At 29.1% G+C, this 17613-nt stretch overlaps 2 protein-coding genes and 6 non-coding genes across 8 annotated transcripts; 3 read left to right on the top strand and 5 right to left on the bottom strand.

Moving 5' to 3' along the window:
• Nucleotides 1-2058: 2058 nt before the first annotated feature.
• Trnap-ugg lies at nt 2059-2130 on the bottom strand. The gene has a single exon. It is a non-coding gene; the product is annotated as a tRNA-Pro (tRNA).
• A 480-nt stretch (nt 2131-2610) lies between these two features.
• Nucleotides 2611-2683, top strand: Trnaa-agc. The gene has a single exon. It is a non-coding gene; the product is annotated as a tRNA-Ala (tRNA).
• A 7289-nt stretch (nt 2684-9972) lies between these two features.
• Nucleotides 9973-10596, bottom strand: LOC119675782 (metacaspase-1-like). Its single transcript, XM_038086992.1, has one exon. The coding sequence runs from the start codon at nt 10594-10596 to the stop codon at nt 9973-9975; it is 624 nt and encodes a 207-aa protein (XP_037942920.1).
• A 686-nt stretch (nt 10597-11282) lies between these two features.
• Trnap-ugg lies at nt 11283-11354 on the bottom strand. Its single transcript has one exon. It is a non-coding gene; the product is annotated as a tRNA-Pro (tRNA).
• A 1762-nt stretch (nt 11355-13116) lies between these two features.
• On the top strand, nt 13117-13189 carry Trnaa-agc. The gene has a single exon. It is a non-coding gene; the product is annotated as a tRNA-Ala (tRNA).
• An 895-nt stretch (nt 13190-14084) lies between these two features.
• On the top strand, nt 14085-14156 carry Trnap-ugg. The gene has a single exon. It is a non-coding gene; the product is annotated as a tRNA-Pro (tRNA).
• Nucleotides 14157-16786: 2630 nt separating this feature from the next.
• Nucleotides 16787-16859, bottom strand: Trnaa-agc. Its single transcript has one exon. It is a non-coding gene; the product is annotated as a tRNA-Ala (tRNA).
• Nucleotides 16860-17043: 184 nt separating this feature from the next.
• Nucleotides 17044-17548, bottom strand: LOC119675781 (shematrin-like protein 2). Its single transcript, XM_038086991.1, has 2 exons — nt 17537-17548; nt 17044-17457 (listed from the first exon to the last, which is right to left on the bottom strand). Exons 1-2 carry the CDS (start codon nt 17546-17548, stop codon nt 17044-17046), a joined length of 426 nt encoding a protein of 141 aa, XP_037942919.1.
• Between the last annotated feature and the right edge of the window lie 65 nt (nt 17549-17613).

Genomic DNA, 17613 nt, shown 5'->3' with positions numbered 1-17613 from the left:
CATACCAAAGGCATTAACATAATTTATGTGGTTCCGGCATTTAAACTGCTGTCCTTTTGCACCAAACACAATGATTGGTGTCCAATCCGAGAAAGCATAAAAATTGCTATTGTCCATTCGAATTTTGCTTATTTTGATAAAAGTTTCGTTTCGTTTAGTTCAGTGAAGTTGTCTTGTTGTTTTGTACTTGCAGACATTTTTTGCCAGTTTTAATTTAATGTTTTGTGGTTTTTATTGTTATTATGGCAACTAAGGATTAGTCCGTCTGATGTGAAAATAGTTAAGGGAAGGACGGAAGTAGTTGATTTTATTGTTGATTTTGTATAATTTTTTAATTAACAATTTGCTTTGTTAGGGGGTTTTCAGCAATTGATAAGTAAATGCGATAAGGTTTTTATTTTAGTTTTCTCAGAAAAATAAGATTGAAACTATTTTTGTAAAAGTTATAAATAATTTTTCAAGGGGTTTGCTGAAGCTTTATTTATTCCACATAAATCGATTAGTTGTAAATGAAGTTTACTCATTCATTCATATAGTTTTTATTATATTTTTAGCAATAACTTTTAAACTACAGGCAATTGTTTTATTAATACTTAAAAAAAATTGATACTCAAATTTAATTGGATTATTTGCAAAATATCTGAAGATCTACATAAAGTGTCTTCACACTTAAAAATACATTTAAAACTGTCTGTTAAGTTGACATTGATAACAATACTTATAAGTGTTCTCCGTCAGCAATGGAATAATGATAAGTATATTGATGGCACACTCAGTTGTAAAAGTACATGCCCAGAAGAAGAGTTTACTGAAGACAGCTGTAAATGTAATTCGTTGGCATTGGAGAAGACTTTAGAATTTAGACTTTAGTGTTTATGAAAAATCTAGTATTCACAAATTGAATATATTCTTGAATATATTCCATACAGAAGATTAATACAATTCTCAATTTTGGGCAGAAAGTAAATATAGTTGACAAATAAATTAACGCAAACTTTAAAGGTCTCTTATTATAATATTTAGAACCAAATCTATTCCGGTATGGCTTCAGAAACAATAACAACAAGTTCGATATTCTGTCAAATAGAAAAATAGATAGCATAAAACTTAAATTAAAAAGATTTTATAAGATTCATTAGATGTCTTATGGTTAGTTTTACAATACGCACTTAACCCAACTAACCCTTAAGTGTTTAATATTTAAGAATCAAAAGTCACTTAGAATTATATAAAACATTTACTTAATAAAAACAATAAAACTTATTATTAAAATAAAAGTCATTTTAGTGCCAAACAAACACTTAAGTGTGCATTATAAAATTGTTTCTTAGAGTAAAAGACACTGCTATGAAATATCTCAAAAGCTTAGTACATTGTTTCTGAAAAAGTCCTGTATGTTCATACGAACTATATGTTAGGATTCCAGTGAACCCAAAATCTGCTTTTATGCAGTATTATTGGATCGAATTATTGGATATTATTATCCAATAAAATTGAAGTAATAAAATACACATCTTTTTATTAAAGTGTTACATATCTTGTCATATGAGTAATGAGACTTTGAAGGTGTATAAGATTCTTAATTGCTTTCACAGTGAGCTCCTGTTACTTTGTTTTCAAAGCATTAGTTTGGTTAGTTTGGATTGGTAACTTTGAATACCAAAATCCAATTGAGCATTGAGCACAAAAAACATTTATGAATATACCACGGAGAAAATATAGATCTAATATAAAAATAATAATCATGCTATTTAGCGTATAAATTTTGACTTAATAATCTTGACAAAAATAAGAAATTATTTCCTCAATACTGTTTTAATATAATGTTTGAAATGATAATAGATTCACACAGAGATCATTATAATAATGATTTTAATGTGATAATGATCTATGGTTCCCAATAGACAGACTAATAATGTATATTTCATTGCTCAAAAGATAAAGAAAAATTAAAGCAAACAATTTTTTTCTTTAAATGTATGACACGTCTCTGGACGAGCTATACAGATCCTTAACCATATACTATATAAGTAGACTTAAATGATAAAAAAGTTAGGTGGGCTCAACCGGGATTTGAACCCGGGACCTCTCGCACCCAAAGCGAGAATCATACCCCTAGACCATTGAGCCGCTTATATAACACAGTAAATTTACAAAATAAAAATTATAAACTTAAAAAAAAACTTACTAGACAGCAGCTTTTAAACAATGAACCTGATAACTTTAAACAAACTGAGATAGTTGTGTTATCAGATCAATGCTTACGTATGAGATACTTTCGCTAAATAAATAGCTAAAGTGTGCAGATAACCGAGACACCTTAAGTAAATATTATATATAAAACGTATATGTATAATCGTACAATATTTTTACTAATAGTTGTTGTATGTTATGCATAAGTATCTGCTGCTTTCAGACGAACAAACTTAAAGATTGCTAGCTGGTTTTTTGTTTGAATTTTAGTTACGATACACACGATTAAATTTTTCGTATTTATTTTTGTATTGCACTATGTCAACGTAAATTTATTTTTAACGTGTAGTTTATATATTGAATATAAAAATATTATTAGAAACCAAAAAAAAATTACTTATAACTGTATTTTTTATAGGGGATGTAGCTCAGATGGTAGAGCGCTCGCTTAGCATGTGAGAGGTACGGGGATCAATGCCCCGCATCTCCAAATCTATTTTGTTATTTCCTCTCGAAAGAAAAATTTCTTATTACATGTAATATTATATACTTCAGTATTAAAAAGAAGAATGCTCTAAAGCTTGTCCTAAATGCACCAAATTAAAGTAAAAGCTAGTGAGTCCTACTAAAAAAGTTGTTAGCAGAGAAATCAAATATGTACTCTTCAATCGTAAAAAGTGTTATTATATATTCTAACAGACATATAAGACTAACATATTTAAAGATATAATGTGTTTCTGCAATATCGGATATATGGGTTTGTTACACAGCACTATATATAATGCCTAGCTTAGAGGAATTTGTCTACAAATATTAAGCTCTTATTTTCTGTCTCTCCTAATTCTGAAATGGTGTTGCATCTGCGGGTGCAATCTTCCACTTGCATTCCAAAGAGGTGGTTTAGTGGGTTCAAGTGGCTTTCGATGTTGAATGTGTGCAGATGAAGTGTCTGCAAAATAGAAAAGATGCAGGTTGTTTACCTTTAAGGAGATGTTAATGAGTTAGTGTTTTATGGCCAAGTTCCCCTTGAAGGAACGGCTCAACTAATGATATATGGAGCTTATCAAAACTTATTGTTTTTTCACATGTTGTGTTCTCAGAGAAATAGTGATTATTCAGTGATGCCAGAATAGATTGGCGGTAATGACGTGAAGTTGTTTTTTAGATGACTTAATAAACTGACATCAGTTATATATGGCTTTGGTTGATCTAAGCGGAAAACAAGATTCTGAGTAGTGCATATTATGTATCTTTTTTTTTTTTGTAAGAGTAATAAGTAGTAGTAGTTATTAATATGGTCTATCGTAATAGTACACCTTTAATAAAATTCATTATAAAAACTTATCTTACACTTGATATTCAAATAACCATTAACTATGCGCCTAATCTATTTCACCAAGGAAAATATCCAGTAATAAATTATAATCGGGATAGAGTTTTTGCTTCATTATTATTCTATTATATCCTATTCGATAAAGACATTATATAGGCAAGCAATAAATAATAATTGAGATATCGCCTGTGTTTCATTATTGTTTCATGTGAGGATTTATGTTGATTTAAAAAGATTGAATATCATTTAATGTTGTTAGTGCTAAGTTGATCTTCTGCTTTATATTCTGTTTACTAGTATATTACCGTTGTAGTTTTTAAGTGAGTCCAAATTTTAACTCTCTTGATTGTATGGAATGTTCTTTAGAAATTCATATTTGCTACGCATAGTTTAATAAATGACTCTATTATAATTTCCAGAGTATTAATGCGCATTTTCTTCACCTGTTAAATATTTTTCTTCGGAGTTATTGATCAAAGCCATGATGTTTTAATTGAATTAGGGTGACCACTTTGTACACCAGCTATTTTTTAATTTTTGTGTGCACCTGAGATCAACAAAAATTTTAGTCTTTGTGGAAGATGTCCACAATTGAGCTGAGAACAGTTGCATTTATGCTAGCAAGTTCTGGTAGTAAGGAAACTGCATTAGAAAGTTTTTGTATCCCAAATCTTGACTGTTCAGGTTTACAATCACACCTTTATATCTATGTGAGTAGCAGATTGGGATTGTATGTATCTTAAGTTTACAATCCTAATTAATTTACTTTCATCTAAATATGTATAAATAATTTTGGTGGAGTTCCACTTTCTTCAAGCTTTTTAACCGGTACACTCCAAAATGTTTTTCCGTTTATAGAGAGTCGTTTTCTTACAATATAATAGAGATTGTATTATCAGGTGAAGAAAATTAAAAATATATTTTAAAATAATTTGGAGTTACTAACAACATATATATATATTTTTCTACATTTATAATAGGCAATTTAACACGTACTACACCGATATTTGTATTATTATTTATTTTCACAACTTTTTTTTAAAATATTACCAAAACGTTTATGTGTGTGCGAAAAGTTTGACATATGACTTCAGTTCAAGCCTGATATCCACTTTCGGTAATATTATCCTTTTAATTTTATTCGCCACATTACACTTCTTCACAACTGACAGGAATTATTGTAACTTCATACTCACATCGAAATTTCGCACCTACAATAATAAAAAAATATTCTCTGAAATTATTCACAACTGCCAGCATTCGTTTGTGCTGCCAGCCAAAGGTGACAAAATCAAAAGCGGTGGCAACTATAGTAAATAAACACACATTGCCACCGTTTTGCGAAAATGTGAAAGAATGTTTCCTGTTCTTTAAAGTTTTTTCCCCTGCCTTTTTGTGTCCTTTGGACTCGGAGTACGTGCCAATAAATTTTCTCACGTTTTTATTGTAAATTTCAAAAACGTACGAAAAATGTCAAGTGCTGATAATAATGAGGTAGGTGCTTCCTTTTGGTGGGTTTGCCTTCTGCCTATAGTTCTGCTGAGTTTTTGGGAAAAAGGTTATTCTTGCGAAAGCTTGAAAAATTGTTTCAAGATTAGATGAATTCACATAAATTTTGAGATTGTTTTCTCTATAAACGTGCTTTGCATAGCATAAGAAAGTTTTAAACTTGCACTAACAAAATTTAAATTTATAAAAGAAATGTAAAATGTTTCTTATTAGTGTATGGTTTTTGCATAAATATCCATATATTATATGACACTTTTAATATACTTGATAATATTTGCAACGGTTACGGAAGGAGTAGCGAGACGTTGGATGTTGCCATTTTTAATGTAAATGAAAAATTTTGCATTGCCAGTAAAAGGAAAATATGATTAAACTTTGGTTACGGTGACAACTTTTTCTATATATCGTTAAGTAGGTTAAACCAGTGATGACCTGTACCAAAAGAAAAATTATAAAGTTTTAAGTTAACACACGGGCAAAAGCTTTTAAATAGTGTAACATGTCTTCATACTCATAAAAAGAAAGAGCGTTAGAATGGGAGTAATCTCCCTTAACTTCAAAATAATATTCAAACGATCCTCCAATTTATGAATCCCATCCCATGACTGTATTAGTTTTTCAAAAGTAATGCAACACACATCTCTACGGTAGCTATTATCACTCTAATTGCTGAGAATTATTTTTTGAGAAAGAAGAGAAGAGCTGTAACAATTATAATGCTATGATTTTAACGATGGTTCTTTGAGCTCTGTGAGCAGTCACACTTTCTTGATAGAAAATTATTATTTCGTCTCGTACACCAGATTCTTTTTTTAACAAACTTTTATAACTAATTCTTTCAAACTATTGCAATAATAATCTAAGTTTATTATTTTACCAGCCTGGACACAATCTACTAAATTTCTCTTGGATCCCAAAAAACTGATGCTAACACTTTCTTGAACGATTTCTAGACATGAAGTCCACTTGAAAAGTAAGAGTAGAATTTGCATTACTTTTCAGCCTCTTAGTTAGATTTAGGATCTCTTTTATTGTGCTGAAGAGACTCAAAAAGTCATTTTTATCCTTTTCATGACATTGATTATTTTTCTAGAAGTATTGTGTAAAACTAGTGCCATAATACTTTCAATATTAAAGACAAATCAGAACTTATCTCTAAGTCAAGTTAAGTGGAGATAAGGAAAAGTAAAGTTGCAGTTTTAGTTGGGTGTCTTGAGTTTTATACTGATATCTAGAGACGCAAACTATTTCGGAATACAGCATAATGAAATAAAATTTGTAAAAATATCTGACTGATATATCTGATAATATATTGTTAGATGGATGTACCCGGTAAAGCAGAGTTAAATATGAAAAAATTATAGTCTTAATATTATTAAAATAAATGTTATTATCTACATATAATGAAAGAATTGTAGGGATTAAGACCTGATCATTTTAATAATCAATCTTATCTAAAAATTTTAACTGATATTTTAAGCAAAAAATTTAATTTATTTTAAATTAAAAAATTGTGTTATCTCATTCACACAATAAGAGCTCTTAGACCATAGAATACATTCACTTGCATTTAAAAATCGTATGTGTTCTTTCTTGTTTACAGACATATATTTCATATCTTCTACTATTTACTTAAAAACTTTACATTTTAATTTCCGTTTCCGGTCACTGCTACTACTCTATAACTTTGTACTGTAAATGTAGCATCACTAAAAAAGCTGTGAAATAATTGTTGTGGTCATGACTATAGAAAAACTTTTGTTTTCTTTATAAACAAAACACAGTGAAACGCCTTCAAGTATGCTTTAATTTTTTTATCTGCCTATGCACAAATACGACCATATCATTTTTAAGGTGGAAGAGCTTGTTAAAACTTGTTGTTGTCCTTGTACATATGTCCGTCTGCATGTCTGTCTATCCTGGTGTCTGCATCTCCATTTCTGTATTTGTTTAACTGTCCAATTTTATTTATTTTTGGCGCGCATTCCACATCTATCCTCAGCCTGGGGAGCATTATTATTTTTCTCAATATATGCGGACATTCAAAAAAAATGAAATATATGAAATAAAATAAATAACACTGCATAGCAGTGTATAAAATTGATATCGCACTAAATTTGCTTATTGCTGAGCCATGAGATTTAGCTTCCTTATGCGAAATATTCGCATGTATCCCTGTACATTTGTGTACCAAGTGTCCATCCATTATCCTTAAGGGTTTATTTACCAGGTTTTGTTTTTGGATTGTTTGTTGTTGCTGCTGTTATTGTTTTCTCAGTATTCTTAGTGTTGTTTTTGCTTTCGTTGCTCGTTTTCTATTATTGTACTTCATGAAAACTTACTCAACTCTAAGTTGTGGCAAATTGACTTGCTTTCAGCACTTTCAGTTATGATGAAATGAAAACATATCTCTACTTTGACCAATGCAGGCTCATATGGGTGGGTTTATAAGTTATACGTTATGCAGATTGAAGATTTCAGATAATGTCCGAAGAAATTTGTATGCTGCATATGAGTAATGCGAAACTTTATTTACTTCATACGGTAGATTTTTCAGTGTGCCTATTCATTACACAAATTCCAAAAAGAAAACAAAAAATTTTGTGTTAGTATTTTAGTACTAACTTTTTTAATATTTAGGTGTAATGAACAAATTTGCCTAAGTATTCAGAAGAAGGACTAAGTAACCTGTATCTTTTGTAAATCACCAACAGTTGAGTACATATTGATATACGTATGACGAACGATGATATTGCATTGATAACGATGATGTATCTTCTTCCAATAATTCACAGCAAAACTTGGTTTGTTAATTTTTACTTGATTTTTTCTTTTATTTTTCAATTAAAAATGAATTGTTTTCCTTTGTGTGTCCGCCTTAACTTCTGTTTATTTAGGACTATCATATGTAAGGTTACCAAACACATACAAACTTTTGCAATACTTGAAGAAGAGTTGTTAGGAAAAAGAAATAATAAAATTTGGAAAAAGAAAAATAATTGTGAAAAGAATAAACTAATAAAAAAAGAAAATGAGAAAAAAAGAGTTTAAAATTAAAAAAAAATTAGTAATGAAATGAAAAAGAAACAATACCTAAATTTCATGCCACACCTTTCGATAGAGAAGGTGTTCATTATTGACGAACACCATTGAAGGAGTTCATTATTGCTACAACAAGCTTTTTATTATAATTATTATTATTATTTATAGAAGATAGATTATTATTACTATAGCACACTGTAACCAATAAGATCTGTCGTTGTATCCCTAAGAGAATTCCTTAACCAGAACAATTTAAAGCTGTTGACAAACCCAATAGTCTCGTTGTTTTAGATCCCAAATCTCATTCCTTACAATGAAAGTGAAATGAAAGCACTCTACACGTTTCCCGGTAATTTTGGCAGTTACTCGATACGAGTAGGTGTCATTGTCCTTTAGTCCTATCCTTGAAGTTTGTATGTTTCTTTATATAATTAGTTATTAAAACGACATGTTAAAAATTTCCCTAAGAATCCATCTAACGTGTAACTATTAATGAAAAATAATATATCTAATACAAGTCGAAAGCAATATATCAGAATTACACTTAAAAAATATCCTGACTATTTTCTTTGATTCAAAAGCAATCAACTGGTCACAAAGCGTAATGCAAGACCCCAGAAAAGACAAAGAAGAACAATTCTGTCGATTCGAAAGCAATCAATATGTCAGAGTGCGGCATGCAAAACTTCTTCCTTCTGCTCAAAAAGTACCCGGATTTTGTTAACTTCTCCTTAAGTAATAGACCTTTTTCAACCTATTTTGTTATGTTGGTACACCCTTTCTTGACATATGGTACAAATTTGAGCGCCATCTGTCAATTAGTTTGTTTACAGCAGCTGCTAATGTGAGACTACCTTAAGTGCACTTAGCGATTTTTATTATGCAAAATTCTTGTTGTACGCAATTTTTTGACCAAACACGGCACCACTGTCATCGCTCAGGCACCATATTCGCCAGATCTGGCCCGGTGCGACTTTCTCCTGTTCCCGAAACTCAAATTGCCCCTTCGTGGTAAGCGGTTTGAGTCGATTGAATCGGTAAAAGAGTATTTGCTGAAGGAATTAAAAGCCTGCAAGGGCCTACGAAAAGTGTATGGAAGCTTAGGTTAAGCGTTGGCATATTTGTATCGCTTCAGAAGGAGCATATTTTGAAGGAGATAAAATAAATTTGGAATAAAATTTAAAGTTATGTATTTTATTTACAAAATCCTTTTTGAGCAGAAGGTATGATGAGCCAAAAGAGAATAAACAACATTCTCAAAAGAGAATAATCATGCCAATTCATCATGACAATTTTTTTTGCTTCAAAGACAATTTTCCCAACTCATCAGACAGTAAAATATTTTCTGGAAATTCAACAACAATGATGGGCCAGATGATAAGTTCTAACAAATCATGATTTTTATTCGACGATAATGCACCATCACACTAAACTATTGTGGTAAGTACCATAGTAACTTTTGGGTCAAAAGAAATTATTGCCTTCCATCATGTACTATATCCGTGTGACTTATGACGAATTCTCTAAACTGAAATTGATATGAAATGAAATGACAATGATATCATCCCAGTCATCCATAAGGCTGTCAGCAGTGTGCGTAAACCAATTCCATCCGATGAATATAAAAAATGTTTCTTAAAATTCGTTGAACATTGCCAGTACTGCAATAATTCGGAAAGAGACTATTTTGAATAAATAAGAATAAAATATAAAAATAATAAATGCTTTGTATCACAACAAATTTAATTCCATAAATAATTACAGTAGATTTTCTTATAAGACGATTTTTATAATTTTAGATTTTATAATTTATTTTTCAATTAAATTAAATTTAAAAAATAAATTTAAATATACTTGTATACCAAAAGTTAACAAAAATACAATTTAAATACAATTTAACCACCAACATTGCAAGGATAAAACTGTGGCGGACATGAATTTGGTGGTCTTATAGGCAGTGGTGGTGCTGCAGCTGGTCCAGTACCAGGCATAACTGGGCCAACACCGTACGCAGGTGAAACTTGTGCTGGGCCTGTTGGTATATAATTATTTGTAACAAATTGTGGATAGCCTGTAGCTGGTGTTTGTAGTGGAGGCGGAGGTGGTAGAGGTGGTATTGATCCTTGCACTGGTGCATTTGTTTGTTGATAAGCAATATAACCTGGTGGTTGATCAGGGCCATTTTGATATATAATTACATTGCTATGTTGCTGTGCTTGACCTTGCTGTTGTTGCTGTTGCTGCTGCTGTTGTGGTGTTAAATATGGATTTTGACCTGTGTATGAATTGGTGGGTTGATAGTAGTTTGTTGGTCCATATGGTGCAGGACGATATGGAGGAGTAGGATTGCAACCATAAATGGGACAGGTATAATAACCATAGGGCGGATATGGATCATTGTAGCCTAACCAACGACGTCGAATACGTCTTATAATTGCACCAAAGAAAAATAAGGATTTGCCATTTGGTGTTGGAGATTCATCATCATCCATTTCTGTAGACTGCGACGAATTTTGCATTATCAGACTAAGCATTAAAATAATTAACTAAATAAAATACTTTTATGAATAAGTAAAATATTACAATTATATTCGATGCCACTTACCAATATATATTTCATTTTCAAGAAAAGTCGGGAAGGAAAATTACGATTTAAAAAATTTAAAAGTTAACAATTTATGATTGCTGTTGTTTTTGGTTTGACTGTTTAAGATTGAATGAATCCATTTGGTTCACAAAATTAAAAAGCTTACAATTTTTTATTACATTTGGTGCGAACGCTTAAATGATGCTTGAAGATATGTAGTGGAAGGCTCATTAAAGACATTTTGTAATCTTTTAAAGCAAAGTAACATATTTCAAAATATAAATTTTCATTTTTTATAATAAAGTATTTTTTAAAAAATCAAAGAAAAATGCCATTAAATTTTTTTATAACTTAGTATTTTAAAATATTTCGTCTTATTAATAATTGTCCAATATAGCAAAAAATATAGTTATAATGCCACAAATGCAATTTCTAAATAATATGTTTTATTGAATTATTGATAATAAACTTTAAAAACAACATTGTATACATGCATACGTATACTATATATATAAATTAGATGTATATATAGAAAAATTTGAAATTATATAAGTGGATTTGCTAATTAATATTAAAAAAACGTTTACATTATTAAAAAATTTTATTAAAAAGATAGGTGGGCTCAACCGGGATTTGAACCCGGGACCTCTCGCACCCAAAGCGAGAATCATACCCCTAGACCATTGAGCCGCTTGAGCTATTCGTGCCAAAATATATTTTTCCAAAAGATTTAAAAATAAAATCTATATATTCATTAAAATTTTAAATAAAAAGAAGAAACATAAATAATATTAAGCATTTATACATTAATATATGATTCAAGCCTATATATAGATATATATATTAATAATGAAGTATTCTAATTGAAAATAGTCTATGGCCAACTAAGATAGTTCGTATGGTGTTTACCTTTAACATAATTTCTATTCCATCTGCAAATGAGATACATTTAGACTAGCAATAACATATTTTTACAAAAAGAAATCATATGGGACTTTAATTAACATATTTCTATTGGTTGCTTGACCCTAATTCACAATTTTCTTTATAAAACAAACTTTTCATCCATAAAACCGTTATTAAACCGATATGAACGAACTGTATAGAATTGTGGGAATTTACTTCAAAGTCCAATGAAGAAAAAATGCAGTGCTTCCAATCAAAAATGCTCTGTATAATACCGAAGCATCATGGAATGTCACAAACGATACCTTACTCCAGGCCCTGAAAAATTAATATTATATAAGAAGAAATTTATCAACAGGCATAATGATCTTTATAGTCACCCCAACGTTCTAGTTCAGACACTTTCTAATCCATTGCAGAAGCACCGTCGACTAATAAGTTTCCTACAAGCGGGAGTAAATTAAGAAAACAAAATTCTAGACTTATACAATCTTTTGAAACAATAGAGGTGTTGCACTAGCTGTTTCCCCTACTAGCAAAAAACATTAACAGAATAAAAACATGTATATTTTTTTAAAAAAAAAGAGAGATCAATATTTCTTAAATAGATACTCAAAAAAATAGACGAAAAAAAATTGTATGTTTCCCAACTTATAACAAATAATTTTAAATATTCCTAATTTGTATTTTCTATTATTCATAGTACCGCAAAGATATCGGTATATTGTATTAAAATATCTTTCGCACAATAAGGACATTAGTACCTTATTGCAAGAAAAGCATTCCGCCTTTCAAATAAAGACCAAAATTTGTCTCATTAAATAGCTTCGGATTGAAAATATGCACAACTATACTACTATACTTGTATTATTATATTAAATTTAATTCAGAGAAGACCCGATCATCTTAGTTCGAGTGGTATTCTTTCGAAATAAAAATTGCAATCCCGAGATAGTAGAGTTGTGTCGAATTATTTTAACATGATGACAATTCGTCTCATTAAATTGATATAACAAATCTTTTATATTTTTTTTCGTGCAGAGATACTCCAGAATTAACAAATTATCCTTACGTGCGTATTAAGCAACATTTAAATTTTAAAGTTAAGTCAAGTTTGAAACTATCGAATTCTATAAAATAATGCAAAATTTAATCATATTACTTTAACATTACTGATATAAATATATGTTATATTATCTATATCAAATATACATGTATATTTATATAAATAATAAATTTACAATTTTAAACGACCTTAAACATTATTGAATGGAATAATCAATCACTATAAAGATTAATTGTGACTATTGAAATGTAAATTATATATATATGTTATACAATATATATATGTTATATAATATATATATGTTATATAATATATATATGTTATATAATATATATATGTTGTATTTTAGATTTGTTACATGTAGTATATATAAAGCAATAATATATTAAAAGCATGGAAATAATTATTTATTTAAATTAACTTTATTTAATAATATCGGACGGCTAACATAAAAATATTTTCTGTCACGCAGTAACAAAAGGGGATGTAGCTCAGATGGTAGAGCGCTCGCTTAGCATGTGAGAGGTACGGGGATCAATGCCCCGCATCTCCAATGTGTGTTTTTTTATTTATTAAAAATGGTTACTTGGTTTTTTTTTTTGTATCAAAAATTAATTCGATAGATATAAAAATTATTATACAAAAAACACATTGAAGATATTTTACATAAGAGTTAAAGCTAAGCATTAGTTTTTTTTATATAAATTTTCTTTTTTTTTTTAATTTATCTATATAATATATTACATATGTATAAAAGTTTTCAATCGATCACAATATGAGCTGAAAAGGTTTAAGTACAGGAATCCTCTACTACTTTATATTTAATTACTGTAAACTATATTCGTTTTTACTTCAAATAAATAAAGTCTTTTATTTTGGTTTATCTGTATTTTAGACAAATGAATAAATATTTTTATATATTATTTCTTTAGAATTTCCGTATACTTCTTGTATAGCTAAAATCATACCATACTATTCTAGAATGATCTGCGTACATATATTGTTCCTATAACAATTTTCTATCGCAAAGTTGTAGTGTTGTAGTGTTGTAGTGATGTAGTGTTTTATCTTTGTTATTCAGTGCAAATAGTCTTTTATGATTACATCAACTTTTTTGTTGCATTTTTAAATTGTTTAATAAAATTTTATTAAATTAAACTTAATAAATTGGTTCCGAAAAATAATTTTTTTCGAAATTTATTTTTACTTTCAAAAAAAGCAGCGATGCATATTTTTGGAACTTTTATGCCATATGCTGTCCATATTTTCATTAGTGAGAGTTGTTTTGTTGATAATCTAATTTATTTTGTCACAGTACATATAAAGAAATATATTTTAATTATTATAGAACATATTTATAGGCAAATAAATTTAAATAAGTAATTTTTTATTTTTAATGGTCATTTTATTGTAACTAAAATATATAATCTGACTTTCATTCGGCATGAGGCTCAATGGTCTAGGGGTATGATTCTCGCTTTGGGTGCGAGAGGTCCCGGGTTCAAATCCCGGTTGAGCCCATTGTTTTTTTACATTTTTCCAAATTTATTTTAGTATATATATAACATCAGTACTATTATTATATTATCTATTAATTTTATTAAGCAATCTGAAATTAGTTACTTGCTTTGGGCGACTTCGCAAATACGTATTTGTTTTAATATAATATTGAAATACCAATTTTAAAAATCTTTCCATTTTTTCAATTACTTTTTAATAATAATATATTAATTTAAAATTGTATATACTTACTATACAATAATATATAATTATTTATTATACAGAATATTGTACAGAATTTGACAGTAAATACATGTAACTATAATAAGAGTTAGAATGTATCCTGGATCTAGGGAACTTGAAAATTTAATAAAGTGAAGCAACATATTAATTCAACTCGAATTTGTGTACGTTAAAGGATAACTGAATATAAATAAATCCACTGTATATTTTTTTTTGCGGTGAGGGTGTAATATATGCATCATCAGACCGACCGTTGTCGTAATGGTTTGTTCGCCTACCTAACATTAATATGTAGTATACGGATTAAAATACTCGCTCTTCGGCGAGACTTATTCCTTCTCGGAACTGCTTTCGCATTACTTCGAGGAGGGTTTCTTTTATGTTGCCCTTCAAGACATGCTCTTTTAACTTTCAATTTACGTCCAGTCCTCCATAGCATTTTCACCGCATTTTCTTGGTGTCTGCAAGAAGATATGTTATACATATTATAGTATATTACATATCAATTATATATTTATGTATATTTTTCTACTTTCGTAATAAAAAAAGTACTTAGCTTATATATTATTATTGGTTTATGAAGGCAAGGTTAAACGACAAGACTGCTATTTAGATAGAAATATGTTAAAATTTTACATAATAAACAGTAATGAAATATATATATTTTATATTGATATATATATAGATATAATCCAATTGAAATAATTATTATTATTAATTTTGTATTCTTAAAAAGTTTTTCTTAATAAATAAAAAAAAGAATATATACATAATAATATATAATAATATACAGAGAATTAATGGATTTAATTTATTAATATAAATTATATAAAAGCATAATTGAAAACATGATTATATTAATAATAATTACAAATAATCCATTATATGTATGTATTATATATAATGGATATAGTAACTTTATTATATATTCTTTGTTTAAAAATATTTCCCTTATAAATAACTGAAACGTTGAAAATGAATAAACAAAAGAATTTATGTAACTTATAACTCTCTTTTAGCCATAATGAAGTATCGAAAATATTTATTAATCAAATAATGTTAATTTGAAAACAAAAATTTTTTTTTAATGTTAATTTTTTCTTGCCGAGAGTGACGCATCTTAGTGACGAACAGAAACTATATAAAGGAGACGGATTCGAATAGTAAAGAAATGACAAGGACAAACATTTATTTAATTTATTGAAATTTGACTGATCAAACAGCGTTGTATGGTCAGCCAAATTTCAATAAATTAAATAAATTTTTGTCCTTGTCATTTTTTTGCTACTCGAATCCGTCAAAAAAAATTTTAATTTATAAAAAAAATTATGGATGTCCTTTCAAATGGGTTACAGCAGTGGCGTAACTACAGGGAAGCAATTGGAAGCAACGCTTTCGGGCCCCCGAATTTAGGGGGCCCCACTATAAATTTTTGTATTCATTGTATTTCTTTTTAATAAATTCTCAAAAGTGGGACGAAACGTTTTTATTTGGAATAACATCATATTGCATTTTATAAAAGATACGTAAATTTTAAATTTAAAGTACATAATATGTATGTACTTCAAATAAAATATTAAACCTATTTAGAAATAAGAAAAGTTTTTCTTAGAAATATGTGTCTTGATCGAGAGTTTCTTGGAGTTTATTACTAATTTTAAACCATTTGAATAATTTTGTATCAGTACTGTATACACCATATTCCATTTGAATACCTTTATTAAAAACGGAGAAACCTCATATCCGATTGTTAAGTTTATATCACAGCTACAAGAAATAGACGTCCAATTTCAATCAAATCAAATGGTGAACAGGGTGCGCTCCCGAAAAGTGTATAAGTGTATAAAGTTTTATTCGAAGAGTTCAAAAGCTGAGAGAGTAGTTTGAACTGTAAAAGTATACTGATATATACTTAATGGTATTTCCAAAATTTCCTTTAATGCGTTACGAAAATCTTGACAAACCATATATACCCTTTTTACATTTTTTCGTGTAAAGAGTATAAAAAGAGGGGCCCCTTAGTATGTTGGTAGGGGCCCCTTAGTTAGAGTTTGCTTACAGGCCTAAAAAATGTAGTTACGCCACTGGGTTACAGCTTTTAAAAGAAGTGAAAGGTACATATTAGTGAACTACATACATTAACAGATTTAAATATTCTATATCAATATAATTGTACTTCCATATAAATTGCTTTTGTAATTTTTTTAAAACAATTAAAATTATTATAATTTTAAATGTTGAAAAAAAATGTTTGGTACTCTTGAAGATGTTGGCTAATATCAATGAATTTTAATTTGTAATTTTAATTAAGACCGTAATAGCCTAAAATAAGTATAGAATAAATAAATAATTATACTTAAATTCAAAAAAAAACCTTTGTAAAAAACAAAAATTTATAAAAACGATTTGGAGATGCGGGGCATCGATCCCCGTACCTCTCACATGCTAAGCGAGCGCTCTACCATCTGAGCTACATCCCCATTTGGCTACAGGTTGTCAAAGTTTCTACTTATTGTTTTTTAATATAAAAACGCTCATTTAGAAAAATTTTTTGAATTTTATTACAAATTTAATTAATATAATACTTTTTTAATGCACATAATAAATTTTATAAAAACATAATAAATATCAACAACAATTAACAATCAAAAATTAATATGCTTTTCAACCATAAAAACCACCGCCATAACCGTAGCCTGGAAAACCACCACCGAAGCCTGGATATCCACCGCCGATGCCAGGATATCCACCTCCAATGCCGGGATAACCACCAAAACCGCCATAGCTAGGCACAGGTACTGGGTATGGATATGAAGTTGGATAACGATTGCCGCCAGTTAAACCACTTAACAAGTTACCAAACAAGCCACCACCACTGCCGCCGCCAAGTAAGCCAAAAATGCGGTTATTCGGATTTTGTGACTGTAAGCCAGCCTGATTGTTGATAGGATATTGTGCATTCTGGCCGCCATATTGATAGGGTGCAGCATAACCCGAGTAGGATTGTAGGCCAGTGCCTTGATGCTGCTGTGCAATCGACATACCAGCGCACAAACAGATGAAAAGTGATTTCAGCAACTGTAATAAATATTGAGAATTATTAAAGATATTTATTTAAATATTTAAAAATTAATTAATTAATTTTTTCGTTACTTACAAAGGATGCCATTTCAAAGGGTTTTGATCCTTAAATTTGATTTTGTGTTCGTCTGATTTAATAGTTGAACTAATTCG

Source organism: Teleopsis dalmanni, chromosome 2 (genome assembly GCF_002237135.1).
Source record: "Teleopsis dalmanni isolate 2A chromosome 2, ASM223713v2, whole genome shotgun sequence".
Taxonomy (NCBI): domain Eukaryota; kingdom Metazoa; phylum Arthropoda; class Insecta; order Diptera; family Diopsidae; genus Teleopsis; species Teleopsis dalmanni.
The sequence above is the reverse complement of the archived record's forward strand: the minus strand, read 5'-3'. Positions and strand labels throughout refer to the sequence as shown.

What these genes read in the sequence shown, in the direction of transcription:
- LOC119675782 (XM_038086992.1), bottom strand. Translation starts at nt 10,596, where the DNA reads ATGCAAAATTCGTCGCAGTCTACAGAAATGGATGATGATGAATCTCCA.